The sequence below is a fragment of the Gallus gallus genome, chromosome Z (genome assembly GCF_016699485.2).
Source record: "Gallus gallus isolate bGalGal1 chromosome Z, bGalGal1.mat.broiler.GRCg7b, whole genome shotgun sequence".
Taxonomy (NCBI): Eukaryota; Metazoa; Chordata; class Aves; order Galliformes; family Phasianidae; genus Gallus; species Gallus gallus.
In genome coordinates, this window is record NC_052572.1 from 36,529,606 (window position 1) to 36,552,851 (window position 23,246).

Below are 23,246 nucleotides of genomic sequence, written 5' to 3' on the forward strand. Positions count from 1 at the left end.
CACCTTTCATCCTACCGATCACTTGAGCTGTTTTCTTAGTAATAGGATCCTTTAAGATTAGTGAATGTAGATTGAATGAATCAATAAACTTACAGGAGAAGCATTCCCATCCACATATATATTTTGTAATTTCTTACAATTTTCTTTCCTAAATTAAATTCTTACAAACTCTTTGTTTATTATCTAAAAGCTAGGCTTTAGAATATTAGGTCCACAATGACTGTATAATTCTCTAGATTTGAACATTTTACTTGGTGAGTTAGTTACCAGCAGTTGTCATTACACATTAGTTTGCAAAATTATTGGAGAGAAATAAATGTGTGTGTCAAACAATACTATCTATCTATTTAAAGAGTTGTGGGATTGCTTGTAAAGAATGAAAGCTACAAAAATTAGGAATGTTAAGTGAATAGTTGCAGATAGTTGCAGATGAGTATTGTAAATTCAGGATGATCAAATATCAAGCCAACTTCATTTGCTATGCAATTTGATTTTCAAACACTGGATTAGAGAAGAGCTAGAGCAGAATTTTACATCACAAGCATGTGTAGCACTTGCAGGATATAATCTGGAGGCTAATGACATGCTTATAGAATTCCCTGGCCGAGGACAAAATGAACTCTAAAAAAAATAAAATAAAAAAAAAAATCACAGTGACAGAGCACAATATGCATGTAACATGGATAGAAGAAAAGAAAGAACAAGGCATCTCAAGAGCACCTGATCAGAAACATGCAGTCATCAAAAGCCAGGTTCGTGAAGATTTTTCCAGCTGTCTTTGTAAAAAAAGAGTTTAGAATGTATCTATAGTATAGCTCTCCTGTAAGGTCACTAATGTTCTGTAATGTCTGTACTGGACAGGCAGCACCAGAACACAGGAAGCTGTATGAACTCATTTCCTATATATTTCTCAAGAATATTTTATCTCTATACAATAAAGTTAATATTGCTAAAGATTTTACTTATTATATTGATAAATTGTTAGTGAACTCCCAGCACAAATAAGCTGCTTATAAGTATCCTAATATCTCTCATGGATAAAATGGTATTCAATGAACATTTTAATGCGTATTTTATATAGTTGTCTGCTGGAAATAGAACATTTGCTTCTCATACTGACTTTCTCAGAGTTTATCCAAAAACTTCCCTGGTTATCATTCTTAAAACTGTTTAAGTAAAATTGTCTTCTATCTAAACAAATAACTAGTCTACTTGATAACATACATTTAAGCTCTATGGTAAAACTAAGCACATCCTTTTCAGCTGAAAATACATAGCACAATGAGATATAAAGCTGCATGTATGAGCACATAGATGTTCATTATATCTTTGATTAGATGGCATTTATCTGTAATATTTCTAGGAATAAATCTCATATATGTAAAAAAAAAGTTTGTTTATAAGTGTCATCTATGTTTTTACTCTTCTGCTTAAATACATCAATTCAACATGCAGAACAGAAATCAGTTTTGGTGGAATTAGTGTCCATTTTTTAGATGACCTTCATCTTCAATGAAGAAAACTGTCACTATCGAAAACTGGAAGTCTCAGCTAAAAATGCTGATAGCAATGAATAATTCTTCAGAGTCTGCATGGAAAAATATCAGTATTTTTCCACTTTATGATATCTCTAATGAAAAGCTTTGAATAAATATGTAATGAACAGATTTCATCATTTTATAAGGAAGAGTTGGGGGAAGAAGAACAAAACAACAGTAATTAAATACCACTGATCAAAGACAGTAAAAAGAATTAGTATTGTTAACAAGAAAATTATCAAAGAACATTTCTATAGATCTTTCTTCATCTCAATAAGGGTGAAGCAGAAGAAGGCATATAGGATAAATCTTTGAGGTACTATTTTACATCAACAGAGATGGATGTTCATCTTCTTACACTTAATATAAAATTGAATTCAAAACTAAGGATAAAAGCATGAAAGTAAATCCTACCTTGTCACCTTCTGCAACCTCACAGATTTTCTCCTCATTTGCGGGGTTAAAGACTTCAAATTTTTTACCGCTGACTGAATCATGCCATTCATTGTTTATAAATATCTGAAAATGAAGAAAATACAGTACTATTAATAACATCTATATCTAATGACTCTCTATGTTTAAGAATAAATCTAGACCTCTCTGATTAATCCGGACTTGACCTCTTCAAGGTCTTTTCCAATCTGAGCAATTCTATGATTCTATAAGTACTGGAGAAAAAATGGAATAGGTATTACCACATAACTTAGTTGAGAACAGTGATCATATATGAAGTTAACCACCTTTTAAAAATTACCCTCCTTTGGAGAGATACCACTTCATTTCTCCGTGTGGTATTTTTTGCAATGTTTCATATTATACATGATACCATTACATAGAATTCTCTCCTCCTTCAAACCAAACTCTGTGATGTACAGCAGAGGTACATTCCTAAATGATCTGCTCTAAACTGCTTCTCTTTCTTGATCTCACAGGATTGGTAAATATATATTATATAAAATATATATTTTTAAATATATTAAGTAGTCCATTCAGTTTACTGGGGAGCACCATTTTGTTTGGCTTTTCTTTGATTTCTCTTCACTTTCTCCTGCCACAAAAGACAATCCTACACACACACACACACACACACACACACACACACAAAATCTAATAACACCTTTTTTTCTAAAAGTCAAGACTAAAATAGTTCCACTGTCAAATGAATGAAAAACAGAAATAACCTCTTAAGCAGAGTAAAAATAAGCACATGTATTTCTCTATTTCCATGCTACAGAAGAAAAATAATCAGAGATAAGCTTTCTCTTATTATTCACAAAAACTCTATGGCTTTATGGATTGGTTCCTCACTGAATGTGTTTCTAATCAAGACTTGAATGTAGAAATGTAATTATCTCAATATTCTACAGAAACACAGCATTTATTCCATTAGACAAAGGCAGAAAACAAAAGTCAAGAGAAATTAACAATAATTGTAATGAATAATTGTATTCACCATAAATTTACTGCGAGCTGCCATAGAAGAAACCTAGACTGTTCTTTCTTTTAGCAGTTAGTGACACTCTCTTAAAAAAAAAACACTTAGCATTACATGCTGCAAGAAGAGCCCTGATCCTGTGACCATAATGTTGCATTTAGTACATGAATATAATCATAATAAACACTTTGCAAATGTTGCTGCTGATAGTGCAGGTGACCACACTGATTGACAGGATTACGGCTGATGGTTGTGAATATGAGGGGTTCTTCTATCTCTCCTCCCTACCTCAATGCCATTCAAACTTCTCTGGTTTTGGTTTTCAGCATGTGTTGCAATTCTTACTTTTAAATAGAGAAGCTACTTTGTACGACTTCAGCCTTTGGTGAGATGGTCCTTTGGTAAAAGATTTAGTCATCATTGCTTTACAATCAGTATGACTATCTTCTGTTTAAAATGATCCTAATTACTTGGTGCCATTCATTATTTATTCAGCAATTTCTATCAATATCCAGAAATCTCCAGTTTAAAGGTTTCAGCCTCCCAATCTTTTATTATCCTGGCTGCTGTTTGTTATCCTGTTAGTGCCAATTCTCCTTCTTCTCTTTAGGTAATAGACATAAAATGCAAATGCTCCAGTTACTCTGACTATTGTCACCAATATGTCTATTTTTATTTGAACTGTGAGGGGTATTACAGCAAATTAATCCTATTTGTCCAGCTTGATAGTCTTCCAACCTTCATTCCAACTCTGAGGAGCTTTGTAATGCCTCTACTCTGATGTCCCTCAGCAGACACCACCTCTCTTGATTTTCCACCAGGAAAAACAAGTCAACAAGCTTTGATCATTTAGATATTTTTATCTTGACAGGGATTTGAGAATACCTAATAACCAATAAAATAACTTTTCCTCGTTTTTCCTATGTTATTCTGTCTTTGTATTTAATATCTCTCTTTTTCATCCTCTTAATAAAAGAATAAAACATACAGTTAGCAGCTAGGTATCATGTAAGAGTGAAAATTGTTAACAGCTGGCCTATATCAAAGTTAATCACAACAGGTTACTCAACAGCAGTGAAAATGATATCCAAAGTTAATTTAATAAATGAGAATAACTGTGTCCCTACTCAAAGATTAAACTTTTATAAAGGCTGAAAAGCACAGCGTGTGCTAAATTTACTTTCTTTGTCTCAAACAAACACCATCACATTTGATTGTAACACTTCTGACACATGCAGGACAACAAGTAAACAAGGCAAGATGGGTGTTGATTTTTACCCAATTGAACTTTTATGATATAGCACTAGCAAATCAAAACTAGACAACATTATAGGTAAAAAAAAAGTCATTAGCAAATACATCACTACAACTGAAGGAAAAATTAAAGTACTTCTGAGTTTCCTCTTCTGTTATGTTAAAGATGATACCAAAATTATCACAGAATCACAGGAGAGTTAAGTATCAAAGGGACCTCTGGAGGCCATCTGGTCCTGCTCAAAGGGCATCAAGCAAGTTGCCCAGGACATTGTCAAAGTGACTTTTGAAGATGTCTGGAGAGGAGACTCCATATCTCTGGGCAACCTTTGCCAGTGCTCTTTCTCCCATGCAATCAAGAAGTGCTGCCTGATATTTAGACAGTTTGTGCCCCCTGCTTTTTTTCTGGGCTCATTCAGTAATTGCTGAATGGCAGAGAATAAGATGATCTACTAAAAACATGCACTAATATGTAGTTATTGAGAAATTATATAATATTACACAGTTGTGAAAATTTATCAAACAGCTGAATGAAGATCCATGGAAAGAATGTGAGGTATTCATCTCCATTTGTATATGCAAAATCGAACCTAAGTCTGATCCATAGGCCAGGTTTGTGCTGTCCCAGAGCCAGACATCTTTGAACCTACACAAGTGAAATTGTCAAAGGGAGTTATCTTTTATTTTCTGATTCTGTAAGTTAGTCTTTGAAGAGAAAGGAAATATCACTGGGAAGGCCTGATACACCATGCAGAGTATGAAAATAGAAATATATGATACTGCCCAGTGTGTCATGGAGTTATCACTAGATCTTTCTGCACCTGCGACGGGGAGACAGCAGGCCCAAAAGCCCAGAAAAGAGAGGTGGGGAGAGAGGGGGTGCCAATGGTTTACGGGGTGGTTCGTCCCTGTTTTGTGACTAATGAGGTAGAGGGACCCATGAGCCCACAACCCAGGAAAGGGGAAGGGGGAAAGGGAATATGAGAAATATACTCAATGCCATGTTGCCATAGGACTTGTTTCTCAAGACCTGGTGTGGTGTTTTAGGTAGAAGCCCAAAGGCACAAAGAGATCTTGCTCATGCTCAACATTAAAAATGTTGCAGATTCTTACTCTACTGGGTATTTTATGTTCAATCTCTGACAATTTTGAGGATCCTGGCTGACAGAAGCACCTTGCCCCACATCTATTCACTGATTATAACCATGCAGGCAGAAGCCTGAGGACCTGAGTTTAAATCAACTATCTAATGAACTAGTGGAAAATATGTGGTTTCCATTTTCTTTCAATCAGTGCAAAGCACCCACTACTGCTTCTCATAGCTTCAGGAGTTTCTACATTTAAATAGAAAACCAGGACATAATTTGGGGCAGGCAAATCAAAGCAAATGATGGTTGATGCAAGGCAGGACAGAGGTAAGGTGCCATAACTGCAGGATAAATGCTTTTTGTCTCACAGAACTGATATAAATCCTAGAAACACATATGCTATCAATACATGACAGATCTCAAGGAATGTATTTTTTGCGTACTATTGACATTACTTGTATTTATTCCCTGGGTGTTTCCGAATAATTTGTGAGTAGTATGGTAATATTTTCATGACTGATAATATATATATATATATATATATATATATATATATATATATATCTTTAAACATATGTGGTAACAATTTCCTATTACTATATTCCTATTACTATATTCTTGAATGTTTCTGTTTGATTATATGATGGCATCTTATATGCAGTGCCATCATTGCCTCTAGCCATCAGGGCAGATCAGAAAACTCCTGGCTTAACAAAAGCTGTTAGAGAAATTAAAATGCAAGTTCCAGGAAATTTCAAATATGTGATGAAGCTGACCATAGGAGTATCCGCACAAAATGCTGGCTATTATGAAAGGGCAAAGACAGCAGTTAAGTAGTTAATATGAACAAACCATCTTTAGTTACATTGCCAAGAAAAGAGACAAAGTAAAAGGTAAATATTAACATAACACTGCTATGATGTTACAGCATGCCAAATTCATATCTGTCTGTGAAAGGAATAATAGTAAAACATACCATTTTTGGAAGTTCTGAAAGTATTTGTTTAAAAATTGTATTTATTGCACCAACTAGTATCGTCCATGATATTACTTTAGAATATTTTTCTTTTTAATGTCCCTAATACCATTCCCATTTCAAACATAACTTCATTACTTTAAATATATACACAACATTGTATCAGAATTGTATAAATCAAATTATTCAGATGTCTTTTTCAAATTAGACAACAGTCTTATGAAGGTATGACAGACAGAACAGAGGAGGGGAAAGTCAAAACTCTTCATATGTGCTATGTTACATACATTACAAGCAACTGTGCTGAAACTTGCATGCAAATGTTTTCATATTCTCAGAAAAAAACCAACCAACCAAAAAAATTCAGCAGAAATCAACCACCACAAGCAGGCTGAGGCTCTCTAAATGCAAAGAACACTCATGTGCCATCCAAAAGTAGTCTCTGTCAACTCTTCCATCTTCCTAAAAAAATGAATCCCCCCCAGATTGGGATCATCTTGCAACAGGACACACTGTTTTGTCTTTCAGGTAGAACTCCTCCAGCAGCTTAGATTCTTTTTTTCTTGTTTGTCAGATGAAAACATAAAAGACTTATTTTTTTACTGCACATGAAATGTAAAGAGAGTTGTCTCTAATGACTGAACACTGCCCATAAGGTTAAGGGCTGGAAAATTATTTTGCAAAGATTGATATTTTAGAGGTATTGTTGCTGCCACTTTCTTATTTCACTGGTATTTTTAAGAGGGGAAAGAGCTTTTATTTCAACAACCTGAAAAACTAATGGCTTCCACACATTGCACTAGACCTGGAAATATACATTGCACAGTACCCACTCTAGTACATCTTCTCATTTAAACTAAAGCTGTTGAAGTCAAAAGACTTTGATTGGCTTTATTTCTCAGTGTTAGAGTGCATTAAAATCTTGATTCTCTGAAAGGATTGATTTCAGTTCAGAGTATCAGATGCTACTCTAATAGAAGGAGCAGAAGTTACATAGAAGGCTACAGTTTTTCTGTTTTGATTTATACAGTTGATTTGACCACTTAAGTGATCTGAGCAGAGAACTGGGAGAGAGGACGTGTTCTTTTTTTTTTTTTTTTTTTGGTCATCCCTGTGTGTTGTTTTTTGTTTGTTTGTTTTATTTCCATCCTAGAGTATTTTGAAATGACCGTGAGTTCATCTTATAACATAGCTGTTAGAAAGGAAGTGCCATATTAGTGTCCGTACTCCATGAAGAATGAACTTGATTCAGGACATTTTTGTCTTTAGTGGACTGACTATGCAACAGCTCATCTGAAATTGCTATTAAGGCTCTATGCTAGATGCCAGCATCTTATGAAATATAACTTCTCATGCATCTTCCTTGGGATGAGAATCACCTTTTAATGGGCTCTTTATTGTACATCATCTGTACAGGCTTTCAGGACTCCGTGCTTCTGCAACAGTGACTTAAAAGTGCACATTAGGGAAGAAAATGCTACAATTTTGTTGCTAGAAATATCCTACATACAATTCAGGATCTGCCTATAAGATGTTTCTTTTCCTTAGGAAAGAATTTTCATGTAATTCACTATTACTATTATAAACCATAATCTGCACTACAGAGGAAGTCAGGAAAAGTTTCCACATTTTCTAAAATGTGGACAATCCCAAAGTGACCCGAGGGTCAGCCTTCTTAATGTGGAGTGAAATGTCTAAACTGTCGTCTCTTTAGCTACTAGAAACTTCCAAAGTTATGCAGATACATGGAAAAAAAGTGTAACTTCTTCGCCCATACATGTGGGAATGTATGTATGTATGTATGGGTATGTATTCCCATACATACATGCTCCCAGATAGCCTATAGCTCTTCCTATGATAAAACTTTTCTTGATAATGCTCTTCAAATAAGCAGAGTTACCTGTTATACAGTGCTAAAAGCAATCACTCAGTTGTTATAACTGTTCAGCTCACCATTCACTACCTCTCTAGTGCACACAGTAAAGCATTAAGTGACACTACTACCATTTTGGGGTAGATAATAGCAAAGAGCTGTGGCTAGGCTCCTGCTGCATGCTGGAGGATGGAATTCAGCATCACTCAGGTGAGGTGAAGTATAGTGCTGAAAACCTCTTGTCCCCTGCTCACACATACTCTTGTAGAGTATGAGTGCCATTCAGATGAATTTAACGTTAGCAGTAAGTCTTATGGTCACATCCAAGCCTGGCAGAGATCTGTGGTCCAAGAACATTTAATAAGAATTTCTTCTCATTAGAATCTTGTGTTAAAAAAATGTATGTATAAAGGAATTTTATCTTACTGCTGTAAAGAACTAACAATTAAAGAACATACCCATTCTATTCATTGTTTATTTAAACTTTTGGATGCATCAGTTAGTGCCTTTCTATTTACAAAATCATTCAAGTTTAAACAAAGTAGGTTCTTTAGATGCTTTATTGCCAGTGGCCTCTCCCCAGGTATTCTAATTCAATTTTTGCGTTTTTATCCCTCAACTTTGTGAAAGTAGTAATTATACCATACAGGATACATACCTATGATTTATCTTCAGTCAGAGTGGTTTACTCTTCCACACCATTTCACACACAGTTTAGCAAAATAATCTGTTGCAGTTTTCTCCCCCTCTTGTAATTCAACAACCTAACAATCAACTAATCTGAGTTTCTCTGATTAAAGGAATGTCATAAGGCTTAGTATATTTGAAAATATTTGAAAAAAATTCATGGCAGAAATCTTTTTTTTTCCCAAACAATCAGTGTCTAAGTCCCTAGTGTTAACTAAGTAAAATAATTACCAGTATATTTGTAACAATCTACCAACAATCATTGAGTATATTTTAGTGCTAAAGTGAACAGTACAATCTGAAATGCCAACACATATATCCATAGAATAGAACAAAGCAAATTCTTCAGGGCATTATCCAGATGATTCTTGAGCACAAGGTATCAGCCACCTCTGCAGGCAGCCTATTCCAGTGTTTGACCACACCCATGGAAATGCTTTCTAGTTGAACAATCTGTATAAAAATCCTAAACTGATCCTTCCTGTAGAAAACAAAATAGTGTGTATCAAGCTTAGAGCAAAGCCCTTGAAATAATAACTCCTGTAGACTTTTCTCCAGAAGCTTGTGTCATGGCAGTTTTTACTCTGTCATTGTAGATAAAGAGAAGTAAGAGTTTTTTGAAGTGAGGAATCTTATGATGTCCTTGGTATGTCAGGCAGAAAGTTAAATACCACAGTAGTAATGAATGCTTCTCTCATTCTGACTCGTACATAGTCACAGCAGCCTCACACTCTGTGTACTAATTTGCATAGGAGAGGATGGGTAAAAGGAGGCAAGAGTACAAAGGCTGTACTAAATTGTAGGACAGCTGGAGATGGGATAAATTTGTATTATGGCAGTTCCCTGCCCATCAGCTCACTCTTATGGTTTTCAGAGTCTTTTGTGATATTTGAAGGGAGGAGGAATGCATCACAAAAAGAAAGCATGTGTTTGACTTCATCACTTATATGCACACAGTTTTGCAAACAAGTGTATTGAATTTCTGCAGAGATGCATTATATGATATTTTTAAGGAAATAGAATTTGTTTCTGGGCAAAAAAAAAAACAAAAAACAAAAACAAAACAAAAAAAAACTAACACATGAATTTAGTATGTGCCACTGTCCTTAATTAGATACTCTAGATACTTTACATACTTTAAACATACTGACTATCTTGTAATTCCTTTTTGTGTTACTAGAGTAAGTTTTTGCTTATTGATAGAAAAGTAATTTATTTATTTATTTTTACACCAATGTCTTGCATACTCATTTACATAGGATTTCTGAGCTGGCATTTTGCTCATATTAATTGTTTTTATTTTCCATTGGAGAAAAAAAAAAACCAAAGAAAAAGCAGATATTAGTTTCTGAAACACCTCTGTTCTGTATGTACTGATATATTATCCTTAAATTAAGCTTTTTTTTTTTCTCCTTTTTTTTCTTTGAGACAGGAAGAGCTATCACATGGCAGGGCTAGCTACACAGCTTTCCTAGCCTGTCAAATATTTACAAAGTAAGGTCCTGCATGATTTATTCAAGAAAGATATGCACTGAAATCTGGGTAGGTTTTCCTTGAAAAAGCAAGATAGAATAGAATTCAAAAGGACTAATCTAGATAATTGCAGAACATCCTTCTGTTACAAAAGCAGCAGCATTTCTAGGGAAGTAAAGATTACTTATATTGCAGTGGTAATGAGGAAAAAAAAAACACCATATGAGAGAAGTCTTCTAAGGGAAGAAGTCCTTTCTGATCAATTGCTCTACCTGAAGATTTCAGGGGGCAGTTTCAATATACTTCTATGAATGGTGTGTGCAACATTTTTACAGATATCTGTGTGCTATGACAAAAAATAGCCAAAGGGTCCTTCTAGCTGTGAACACAAGTCTGGATTCAGACCTTCTTTGCTCGTGTGTTTCTAGCTACATACACAGATAATTTGCCATTACAAAAATGTTTCTAAAAGTATGTTCACTAAAAGTATGGCAGGCTTTATCTTTTTTACTGATAGTTACTTGCTTAATCTGAAAAACTGATTCATTATATCTAACAAAAATAGGTTAGCAGCGTGAACTTTAGTTTCATTTTTACATGTCCATTTCCACAATTATTTGGCATAATTATGTAAATCTGCTTATAATAGAATGTGATAATGGAACACTTTAACTTGTTCTCCTTCATCTGAAAAACACTATAGCAACAGAAACCTTTCCTCTTTTGTCAAATTTATAATATTTTTTTAGGAACTTAGCACTGCAAAATCTTGGTTTTAGGAGGAAAACAACACCCACCCTACATGAAATATGAAGTGAGTCTCTGACTCTTGAACACTTCCTGAAATGCTTATGGTAAAAAGATAACTGAACATTAATTACAAATACATACAATATCAAAAATGGGACAGGATAAGCATTTTAAGCACTGACTTCAAGTTGTATCCACTGTACAAATAACTTGAAATGAGCAGTTTGAGTTGAATGCATAAGAAACGTTAACAAACACAAACACTACTAACCTTAGTGTACTTAATTTTCAGATCTTTGAGTGGTTCTGGCAGTGCTGGCAAAACAGGAGCAGGATTGCTGGGTGAGCCTTGCTTCTTCATGTTGCCAGGTGAGGAGTTTGAGTACGCTCCTGAAACACAGGTGAAATGAGGTATCAGGGAAGCGCAGCAATTTTTGTCCTGCCTGAGCCCTTAGCTTTATTTGTGCCCTTTTTTTATCTGTACCAGCTACGGTATATTTGCATACAAGAATATGATTGGATGAAAGAATTCCCTGCAAAGGGAAAACGACACTACTTATTCTTAAGACCAAAAGTCACAATCTTTTCATTCAGCTTGATATAAATTTTCTGCTGAAACAATCTGCATAGCCAGGCACTCTGTGTTTCATACTGAAGAATATTTTTAAAGTCTTCTCTTCTTACCTGTAAAATTACTTTCTCTCAGGAGGCAGGTCCCCAGATTTTAATTGAACTTCTTCACTTACTGGAAAGCAGCTATGAAGATAAACACATACTTATTAGCTCAGGAAACAAACTGAGCACTTCTCACTGGACAGCTAATAAAAATAACTGCCAGACCAGGACAGTGTTCATCAGGAAACAAGCCACGCCAGGTTGTGCTTCAGTATGTTCAGTGTAAGTTCTTGTAATTAATACCTGCTTAACACATAGGTAAGGGATGACTATCTTGGTAGACTGTCCTTAATATGCTTTTCAAAAAAAGTAAAAGTAGAAACAAAGTTTTATCCAGAAAAATAAACAAAAAAACCACAGCACTCTGAGTACAACCAATAAAAATATTACTATTTTTCCAGGTAGTGACACAAATTTTAAGGACAAAATTTTTATTCTAATGTCCATCAGAAAATGAAATTTGATTTTTTTGTCTTTCTAAAAGAATTATTTAATAGTCAGAAAATTCTTACCAACGATGGAAACTACCAGTGTACATATGTTTCATTCTGATTGTTCAGTGACAGTCATATCTCTGGTACAAAGACGTGAGAAACTGGCCTTTAGAAGAATTCAAGTAATTTGTAGATAATTGACAACTCTCACAAAAGTCTTGTCCCAGTAAAGATTAGTGAGGACCTGGAGAGGTCTCAGCCATCTACTCTCTCTTATGATCAAGGTAGCTCAGTTCTCAGTGCTATAATGCTATGATAGCTAAGATTAACAGCTAGGTTACTTTGTTTTGGATGTATCATTCAGCTTTTTGGCCTCAGCTGGCAGACTCAAAATATCCCACTGTAGAACAATATATTTGAAAGCACTTTGTGACTCTAATAGTTTGAATTACAAGGTCTGCTTGCCTTAGAGAATGTTACTGAGTCTAATGAATAATAACAAAAAAATCTAAGTAAGCTTTGGTCAACATTTTCATAATTTGATTTTTTCTGCTTAGATAACTTTTCAGAGCAACATTCAGCATGCTCCTTTCTCTTTTTTATTCTTTATTCTTTTTCCTTTTTCCTTTTTTTTCATTTTTTCTTTCTTTTTTTCTTTTACTTTTTTCATTTTTTCTTTTTGTTTTTTTGTTCTCTTTTTATTTTTTTATTCCTTTTTCTTTTTTCTTTCTTTTTTCCTTTTTCCTTCACCTTTCTTTTTATTTTCTTTTCTATCTTTCCTTCCTTTCCTTCTTTCTTTTCCTTCTTTCCTTCTTTCCCTTTCATTTATTTCCTCCCTTTCTTTTCTTTCCTTCTTTCTTTCTTCTTTCTTTCCTTTTAAAATTTTCATGAAAATTAACAACTTATAATCTGCTCTAGTAATCTTCCTGTCACTTTTTCTCCATTACCAACTTAATTACTCTCATAACTGTCCAGATTTAAATACCTTTAACAGAATTTAACTGCAGTTGTAATAAAAGCCTCCTTTTGTGCCACAAACACCTTTGCTCCCAAGTGAGAATGTCCTGAATATGTTCGTATATTTAGGTACCATTGTATTCCTGATTTGTTTATTTTCATCAGTTTACAAATCAATTATCATAAATTCTTTGAAACGATGGCTTTCTCCTTTTCCCATGTCTCTCTATAGCCTGAAATCTGATTAAATAGACTTCACAGACACTACCCTGTTTGAAAAGTTTTGACTTTTCCGAACGTGCTGGTCAAAATTGCTATATATTTTCAACACTGCTCATTTATTTAACACAAGCCTTACCATCTTTTTCTCCCTTTATGTTTCCCTCTTTTACTCTTGGATTGCATGAATCACCTTCACTACCACAGCTTCTGAGAGTCCTTTCTTTTCTCTTAAATCTATGTGTTCTGTTGAAAACATCTCATCTCTTAAAAAGATTACTTGCTATCTTGAGTTCTTTGCTTGTCCTATCATCTGGTCTTATCTACTGAATGACATTTTCTCCAAGCATTAACATTAACGTCATTAATTCCTTTAAATTCTCTGCGTTCCCACATCTGAAATGGCAGATTCTTCTCCCCCCTTTCAGGAAATTCCAACTACTGCTAAGACTAGATGATCACCCCAATGGTTTTCTTCTTCCCATAAATTTCTCTCTTCCAAACTAAGATTCCTACTAAGACAGTAAAGAAATTATTTCCTTTTCTTCACTTTACACGTTCCTGTTTATTAGTTTCTTACTCTACATGCTCTCACTTTTTTTTCCCTGATACTGCATCATTATTCTGACACATTTTGCCTAAATAAAGATAATAAAAATGTGCACTTCAAGCACTGTATCTTTAGAGGACTGCTTTATTATTTTAAAAAATAGGCTAAACAACACTCAGATAGATATTACACTTGGAAATTTAGTTAGCTTTATTACTATTTTCCTTCTAACAAGGCAAAAATCAGATTTTATCTAGCTGTTTTTTTTTTTCCTTTTCTTTTAGTCACTGTCCTGATTGTCACTTATTGTCATCTTTACATCTTTGCCACTATAGATATTGAAGAAATAAATGGTGTACCATGTTAATATTTGATAGTGAGTTCTACATTTTAATGCATAACTTTTCTCTTGATTAAAAACTACTAAGCTTCCCTACACAATAAAAGATCAAAGAGGATCAAAGGTAAGTTAGTGGTTCATCATATAAGTTGTAATTAAGCTATGATATGCTTTGCTGAATGATATCACTGGTAATAAAGAACAGGACTTAGGGCGACATGGACTTTAGCACAGTTTTAAGTGATTACGTCATGTCATTATGTATGCTGCTTAGCTGAAAGAAGCTGTAAATCATTTGTAACATGTGTTTCAAAAGTCATGAAGTTTTAAAAAATGAGTAACTAACCAAACGAAGTGTTCCACAGTAAAAATTACCTTTCTCCTCAGATGCAGTCATATAGTGAGATACCACCAACATTGTTTTTCTTTCGATTAGGCTCACTGCAACTTAGGTGGGCAAACTGCTTGTTCTATACTCTTAAGATTCACTATACCAGCATATTCTTTATGTGAGATGCCACATAATAGCTGGAGCTTGTAGTTGGGTTAGTTGTCAATCCAACCAGTGAAATCAGTGTGACAAGAAGCAGCTAAATAACCTGTGTCTTGATTTACTAAACACAATACTAGTATAATCTGAAAAGCTCTGGAGTATACTAGCTTTCCTGAGATGACAGTCCAGAAGAGTGCTATAGATTTTATGTCACCTTACCAATTTGTATCACTGTCATCTGTACCCTCATACAGCTCAAATTACACTAGATATCTATTTCTAAGAAAATGGATTCACAAGAAGTGATGACTTAAGGGTTATGATTGTATTTACTATTTGCATATTAGCTTATGCCTGTATGTTTGCCAGAGAAATTCCTCTTTTTCTTTTTTCCTTTTTTTCTTTTTTCTTTATATGTTTTCATTATAATTATAGGATAGAATATTCTGAGAATAGGGGTATCTGTTCACTAGAAATTACTTTGATTTTTAAAGGGCCAGAAACTATTATGCTGGTTTTTCTGTCTCCCCCCTGTCTCTCACCTTCTTAGATGATCTTCATTAAGAAACTATTATGGAAAAAAAAAAAAAAAAAAGTGTACTTTTTCTGTTTTTGAATCACTGCCAAACTGTCTTCCCAATTCCCACAGTCTCAGTGTCTCTATTCCCAAGCAATAGGGGACAGGTGACTTAGTTTTTATGTTAAAACAGAGATTAAAATCAGAGCAGTAAGAAATTTTGGCCTGTAAGTTTCTATAGAGGGACACTTTGTTCTTCAAAATACTTAAACTTTATCATTAAAGAAATTTGACAATTGTCTTGGACTAGAAAAAAAGTTCAGATCTACTGAAGATTGCATATATTTAGCTTGCCCACCTCTAATATAGTACAGTGAAAGGATACTACTGAAGCTAAACAGTCAGTAGAAGTTTTCTACTTCCAAATTTTGTCATTTGTAGTTCTGGGAATGTTCCAAATTGAATATCTTTGTCACTTGATCTATGAACGTCACTCCTTTGACTGCATCAGAATTACATTTTCTAAAAAGTTTGATAATGGTCTAAGTAAACTCAAAAAGTTTAGTTACTAAAATTCAAAACAAGCTGAGTAATCTTTTTAGTGATACAGGGTTGTTGTCAAAAATATTCCAGAATAGGAAATGAACAAAATCATATGCTGTACCTCACCATTTTGTTGTGGTATTGTAACATTTGTACTGACTGAAGTCAGAGTTGTTAATGCTTAAACATATTTGCATTTTATAATGTAATTTTTTATAAAACTTTATCTTAAAAATCACTTGAAAAATCTCTGTTGAAACAAAATGGCGATGACAGGAAATCCTAAGTAGATTAACCAATTCCAAACTCAAATAATATATAGACCTAAGGAATTCATGTGAAGACACTACTGGTACTGACAGAAACTGTTATTAATTTAGGAGTGGAAAGTGAGTTTCAAGAACACCAAAATAGGTTAGGAAAGGGTGAAATCACCGGGATTCTTAAAATGGCTGGACCTTCAATCAGAAATCCTTTATTCACATTGTTAATCTTTCTTATGACATCCCATTAATGGCTTCACAGCAGAAACAGATGTCATCATTTAGCGTGATATGGAAAGACAGCCACATTAGAATGAACTGATCTGAATTTTGTACAATCTTCCCACTTGGAACTGGGAGTTCAGAGATGGGTACTATGAAGATCTGAAAATTCTAATCATGGAAAATGAAGTATTCGAGTCAAAATGACATGCTATTCAAGACTACTGAGAAAATTCTTTTGATTTTAGACTACCACAGATTTCTGAAAATAAAAACATTCTTTTTATTTAAATAGAAGTATTTCTGAGTACAATTAACTATTCTTTAGTCATTCTAGAATTTCTGTGAGGTATAAACTCGTGGAGTGAGACAGCTAACAGATGCATAACTATTTAGTTGAGTTTGAAATTTGAATCCAGAGAAAAATATTTCACTTTTGCTACATGGACAGTAACAGTGAATGAAGAAAAGTCCCTGATGATATTTCTCCATAATGACTCCACAGACAAGTCTGAACACATATCTTAATACTAGATCCTGTTTGGCTGATTCATGCAAACACCTTTGCTCCACTAATAGCCAGGTTTAACTTGCTTTGGTTCAGCACAATAAGTATAGAGGCAGAGCAAGAAGTAGAAAAACTAGTGCTACCCATTTTGTCATCATGTTATCAAAAGATTTTGAATAATTTCTTGATATATGTGCATGGGTTGCTCAAGAGGATGCTGGCATGGGGTCTATTTTCGATTAAATCCATAATGACACTTTTGGCCCAAGACACTTTCTGCAGGGGTGGAAGAGATTAAGTGTATGCTCTACTCCTACACAAAAACAACAGCAGTAGAGTATCTTTTGCTGTTGTTTTTTATTGTTTTTTTTTTTTTCATTCAAATAAAGCCCCACTTAATACTGGAATATTAGCATTTCTTCTGAGTTCATGCACAGATCAGAAACTCTCTGCTGAACTGTATGCAGAAAGAGCTTTGAAACAAATTTAATGACAATTTCATCTCTTCATCTTAAGTACTTTCACAACAGGCAACAAAGTATGGGAAGAGAGAATGACAGAGCACAGAATCCAGAAAGCAAAGTTGAAATTTGGAGGGAAAAATCCACACAAAGCATAAGCATGAATGCAATATCCAAGAAATCCTGAGCAGATGGGGATCAAGGCTGCCTTGTGGAGATGTGACTCAGCAAATCATCAAATTTGCTGTTGAAAAACAGTAAAAATCTACATTTTGAAAAAACAAAAACAAACAAACAAACAAAAAACAGTTTTATTTCCACTCTCTCTCTGGCTTTGCTGGGTGAAGATGATATGATTTATTTTGATTAGCCCAATGACATGGGACATTCTTCAACAAATTTACATCACTCCTGTACATCTATTTGCTTGTGAGCTAATTGTAGAACAACTCTTCATAACCATTGGTGAGAGACAGGATATTTTACAGTACAAATCCTCTCACATCAAAGCAGGTATTTAACACAGGTCAACTGAATAGCATCCCAGAGATGAATAGCTATTGTTGGTGATTGTAGAGGAGGTACCTCTGATACAGAAATTTTGCTCACCTATAGCCAGGTAAGATGGATTTCTTTTCTTTTTTTTTTTTTTAATCTGGATTCTAGTCTATTGTTTATGAAAAATTGTATTACTTTTTTTTGAACAGCAAATAAAGCTTAACTATATCCTTCCTTGAATAGCAGGCCCTCAGGAGAAGATAAACATATTCTCTCTGTTGAAGAGCCTTCGCGCTTTGAAAGATTGACTGGGAGCACAGGAGTATTTATTTAAAATTCAGTTGGGTTTATCCAGAGCAAAATGTTTTATTAGGAACATGTACATCAGTCTAAACACACTTTCAGAATCCTCATCTCTCTTCCCTTGACATCTCTTCCTGGTCTCTAGTTACTATATAACACATTTCTCACTGTGCATTGCTTTTATGGGCAGATGGTCTATCTTTTATGACTGGCAATTTGGTTATAAAACAGTAAGTTCATTATAATCATAAAAAAAATGTCAAAGAAATAAAGAAAAATATTAAGGGAAATAGGTATGTTGTGGCACAATGAGAGCGAGCAGTGCTTTGTAAATTATTAACACATTTTTAAAAGTTTAGCTACAGAATCTATTCCAGCCAGAGGAAGCAATTTTCTATGTTGTGAATATTAAAGGTCAAGGCTTGTGTGTGTTTTTCCTAAAATTCAGAACATCAACAATTATATTTTATTTACATGAATGGATTTTTTTTCCCAGCAATTCTAATTCTTCCTTAGTATTCAATAATGTCATCAAATATGGGCAAAACTAAGGGCAGAGAATAAGTCTGCTCATAAATTAACCGCTGCCACAATATGTCTTTTTTACTCGAGCTAAATAAATTTTCATGTCAAGAGGATATTATTTAATTAAAATAATAATAATGGACTATTGTTTTTTTAACTACTCTTTGTGAAAAGAATATTGTATCTGATCTGTAGCAAATGAGAACTGATAAAAGAACAGTATTATCACAACAGTATATTATTGAGAAAATAAATATGAATAGAGCAACAAACTTCAGAGGTTTATAACGGGCTTGAAAAAAAATAATCATTTTAAATATTCAGAATATTTTTTTGTGATGTTGTTATATTTATTCCTAACTAAACCGAAGAAATCTAAATAGAGGTCATTTTGCAGGTATCAGAATGAGAAAGCTACTCCTGCTGAAAATTATTCAGATTTATTTTTTCTTTTTCTTTTCAACATCCAGGTCAGAGGAAAGCAAGAAATAAATAATTAAATAACTTAAAGTTTCCTCAAGTAATTGTTTATGAATGACGAGGCAGATTTTATGCAATAGGTCACAGATAAAAGCACTTATCAGTGAACAAAATGAATTTGACGCAAATTGCTAGTGTTCATGCAAGTGCAAAACTAGTCAGTTAGATCAGAATCAAAGCCGAACACTAGTTATTAACCTGCATTGTTAGCAACAATTGCTGACAAGTAGTTTTCAGTATTTTCTTCATGAACCTTTGTTTAGAGGCCAAGATTTAGACAGCTTCAATTGGTTTTGCATAATTGCTATGTGTGTTTGATAAGCCTGTGTATAGTGAATGTGTTCCTCAGTTATAGAAGTCTCACATGTGGAAATAACTCTCTTTCTACTTTTGAAGAGCTTCTTAAAAAAGCTATTGTACAGCTAAAAAAAGAACAAAATGAAATGGGTGTATCTAATATAACTTACATTTTGTTAAAGATAATTTTTCAAATGCATATAGCAAAAATATATATTATTTTTGCTAATGTTTTATATTAATTACCAGTGTGACTATAATTTGCAGTGTTTCTGACAGATTTGCTATTTCAAATCTGTTCATGTAGGATACAGTGGGCTCTAGGATTTGTATAGCGGAAATAAGAAAATCCTTCTCACTCACAAGCATATTTTCCATACAAGTCACAGTAAGCAGGTAGGTTGTGACATGAAAATTCCTATTAGCAGATGAAATCAAAAGGAAGTCTACTGATTCTTCAACTAAACTGATTTTAAACTAATAAAGAATCAGTAACAACCCATTTGTGTAACACTTCCCCACCCCAAAATTGCTGTGATTGCTCCCAGAAAAGTCCTTCAGATTTGTCTCGAAACCACCTGTGTCAATAAGAAATCTTGGGATCAGAACTCAGGTTTATAATGTTTGAATTAGAATGAGGAATGCCAGGAGAGTGCCATACTTGCATTAGGAATATATGTTATAAGAAATAAGTTAGCTTGATATGGTGATTAATCATACAGTGTTTACGAATTAACTGTGACACTGAACCATTTTTGTTGTATCATAACACCAATGGAGGACTTCCAGCCCCTCTGTTTCCCAACTGTTTAGTTTTAGTTCAACAAACAAACAACTAACATGAAGCAAGACCTCTTCTTGTTTACAGAGTTCAGGGAGATTTCTGTGGATGCTGTCAGAGGGCAGTGTTTCTACTGAAAACTGGACTTTAACCAGATTGCAGATCTGTGCATACATGCAGCTCCTGGGGATTTACAATCCAAATCCCAGTATAGAATAAAACTTTTGCAGCACTTCATAGTTGTCCCTGCTTTCCTGTTACAGCCTACTCTCCTTTTAAGGTATCTAGTAAGACTGACATTACCCCTTATCCTGTAGTTTACATCTTAATTTCAAGTTTAGGTATAGTGAGTTGACCGGCATTAGATTGGCAGTTGTAATTCCCATTTTTCCATAATTTGTCATGGTTATGATCCAGTTTTAATGTTTATTTTTAGAAAGACTGCCCAAATGTATATATGCTACTTATTACCATCACTATTAAGTGAGAATTAACAGTTAAAATCATTAACACTATGATTTTTGGAAAGATGATGTGATTAGTCTTGCTCACTCGGAATACTGTGGAGCACTTTCTCATTGCCCTTCCAAGTAATGACGTTAAATCTTGTATACAATTTAATTAATATTAAATATTTAATAAAAAGGGTTGCAAGGTACTTGAAAGTGTCTACAAGAAGTCAACAAAGCTTTTAAAAGGATTGGTATGCATGTACTATGAGGAGACACTGAGGATGCTTGGGTTGTCTAGTCTGGAGAAAAGGAGGCAGAGAGGAAATCTCACTGATCCTTACAATTATCTGAACAGGGAAAGCATGAAGAGAAGTGTTGATGTGTTCTCCCTGTCACTGAGGACAGGACACATGGGAGTAGCACAGAGCTGTATCATTGGAGGTTCACTGGATATTAGGAAAATTTATTTACCATGAGAGTAGTCAAACACTAGAATAGGCTTTCTAGAGAAGTGGTTGATGCCCCAAGGCTGTCAGTGTTTAAGAAGAATTTGCATAATGTTCTCAGTAATATGCTTCAATTTTTGATTATTCCTCAAGTGGTCAGGCAGTTGAACTTGGTGATCCAACTGAACCATTCCATTCTAAACTGTTGCATTTAATGAGGAATCTTATTTTGTGGCAAATTTGAAGTATGTCAGTAATTTATGCAAGATTCCTTCAACTCACAAATGAAAATGATGATAACAACCTTGGACAAGAATCAGACAACATATTCTTTGGGAGCTAATTTCTTGCTTTTTTACAGAAAATGTTGTTACAGAAAGGCTTTAGCCAGCTGATCTGCAAATGCAAGTTCAATTACATCACATTTCGGGAGGAATTAAGCTTACAACAAAAAACACATAACTGCTTCTGTTTTGTGACATTATTCTCTTTGCATCTAAAATTAGAAATATGTTTGTGGGTTTTGTTTTGTTTTGTTTTGTGTTTTTTACATACATATATGTGCAGGGTATTGCAGATTCAAAAAATAAAATCCACTTTCTCTGACTGATTCAATAAATGCTTCATGTTCCTTTTGAGAAAATAACAGGAGAAAGAAAAGAACACAAAAAATGAGAAGAATTGACCCAACAACAGTGTAGTCCAACAAAATGTACTGGTACATAGTTATTTTGCTGTAACTATGAGAAGAAAAAAAATACAGATGTTGAATATGTTCAAATTGTTAAGTGGTTTATAAGCAAACTAGAAGGAAAAAAAAATTCTCTTTTCAGCTCTTTTTCTTCCTTTCTGCTTTTCTTTCCATATTCACATTTAACAGTGGACTGTACCTTTTAAACTCACAGTGTGCATTTCATCCTGTTTGATGTCATGTAATTTAGGTCTACTGTCCCAAAGCTGGCTTGTATTATCAGTGGATCTAGGACACTAGGAATCTGTATAATTTAGGATGTAAATAAATTCTTTTTTTAACACCATTTGTGTGTAACATCTGGCTGATGATGCCAAAGTGTCCTAAGAAAAAAAGCAAACTTAAACAAATCTCTGAGAAACAAAATATCTTTTCAGAATTTTAAAATAAAATGAAGTCTGTTGTGGTTTGACTGTGCCTTTTTATACCTTAATAGAACAGTCTTAAAACTTCTTGATTCTTTGACTTTGGGTAAAAAAAGATTACGAATGCTGAGAACACTGAGGTTTCTTCCTCCCAGGTAAAATCAATATGTTTATAGCATTTCAGTGCTCTTTTCAACATGCTGTTGAGGCTTCTCAAACACATGTGCACTGACTTACTGTTTTGTAAGAGAATGTGAATATTAAGTATTATGCACAATAATTATGCTTATATTCAGCAAAAAATTCTAAGAACTGTGCATTACCTGTAGGTAATTACTCAAAGTTTTATTCTGGGTTTGTGATAATGATAAACTGCAATTTACCTTAGCAATCAGCAGATTCTGGAGAGGAAAATTGTGTTAAAGGTCTTAGACAGTGACCAAAAACTGAATTACTATTTAGCCCTCACAGTTTTTCCTTGAAAAACAAATTGCTTATGGCTAAATATGTAAACTGGTGTTGAAATTAAAATATTGCCATCCTTTCTTGTTAATTTGCCAGACAGCACAGATACAGAAGTTTTGCAGTCTGTTGGAGACACAATCTAATATTTCACAACTAACATAAACTCACAGCATAAGATTTGCATGAAAAGACTCTTCTCATCATTGCCAAGAACTACTTGTAATGTGTGCTCATAACTAAACAAAATTCTGTTACTTTGAAATTTCACCTTGACTTTTGTATTAGTTTAGTATATAAAAGTATATAAAAATTTATATAAGTATAAAAAAATTTACCAAACCAGAAGTTAAAAGACAGGCAGACATGGGAGTAAAAGATGAAAAATGAGAGATTATCAAACTACATGCCAGCTAAAACTTAGAATACTGAAACAGATAGTTTGATAAAGTAAAGGCTGGGCTACTGTGAATTGAGATATTCATTAGAATAAAAAAAGAATTGTGTTTATAAGAGTTTTAAAGTAAACTAAGGAAACATAAGCAAAATTGGTTAGAAAAGACTAATGGGGTATTTTGGTTTCATTTACTCTGATATTTTGCCTTTATAGTTTAGGGATGGTCAAGTCCT

The 23,246-nt window shown here is 33.9% G+C and overlaps 1 protein-coding gene and 1 long non-coding RNA gene across 5 annotated transcripts in view; one reads left to right on the forward strand and one right to left on the reverse strand.

Moving 5' to 3' along the window:
- The window catches only part of ALDH1A1 (aldehyde dehydrogenase 1 family member A1), a 51,736-nt gene that overhangs the window by 22,907 nt on the left and 5,583 nt on the right, over positions 1-23,246 (reverse strand). Inside the window, exons 1-4 of one of the 3 annotated variants that reach the window (XM_040655342.2) lie at positions 12,262-12,328; positions 11,759-11,830; positions 11,346-11,464; positions 1,953-2,057 (exon numbers count right to left, since the gene is read on the reverse strand). In XM_040655342.2, the coding sequence (XP_040511276.1) occupies positions 1,953-2,057; positions 11,346-11,435 (195 nt within the window). In that variant the 5' untranslated portion in view covers positions 11,436-11,464; positions 11,759-11,830; positions 12,262-12,328. Of the gene's footprint in view, positions 1-1,952; positions 2,058-11,345; positions 11,465-11,758; positions 12,329-23,246 lie in introns of those variants that run through there. The other 2 variants (NM_204577.5, XM_046905194.1) reach the window with 2 other exon arrangements.
- The window catches only part of LOC112530584, a 44,638-nt gene continuing 33,030 nt past the window's right edge, over positions 11,639-23,246 (forward strand). Inside the window, exon 1 of one of the 2 annotated variants that reach the window (XR_003072323.3) lies at positions 11,639-11,971. This is a non-coding gene — a long non-coding RNA (uncharacterized LOC112530584). Of the gene's footprint in view, positions 11,972-15,518; positions 17,876-23,246 lie in introns of those variants that run through there. The other variant, XR_003072324.3, reaches the window with a different exon arrangement.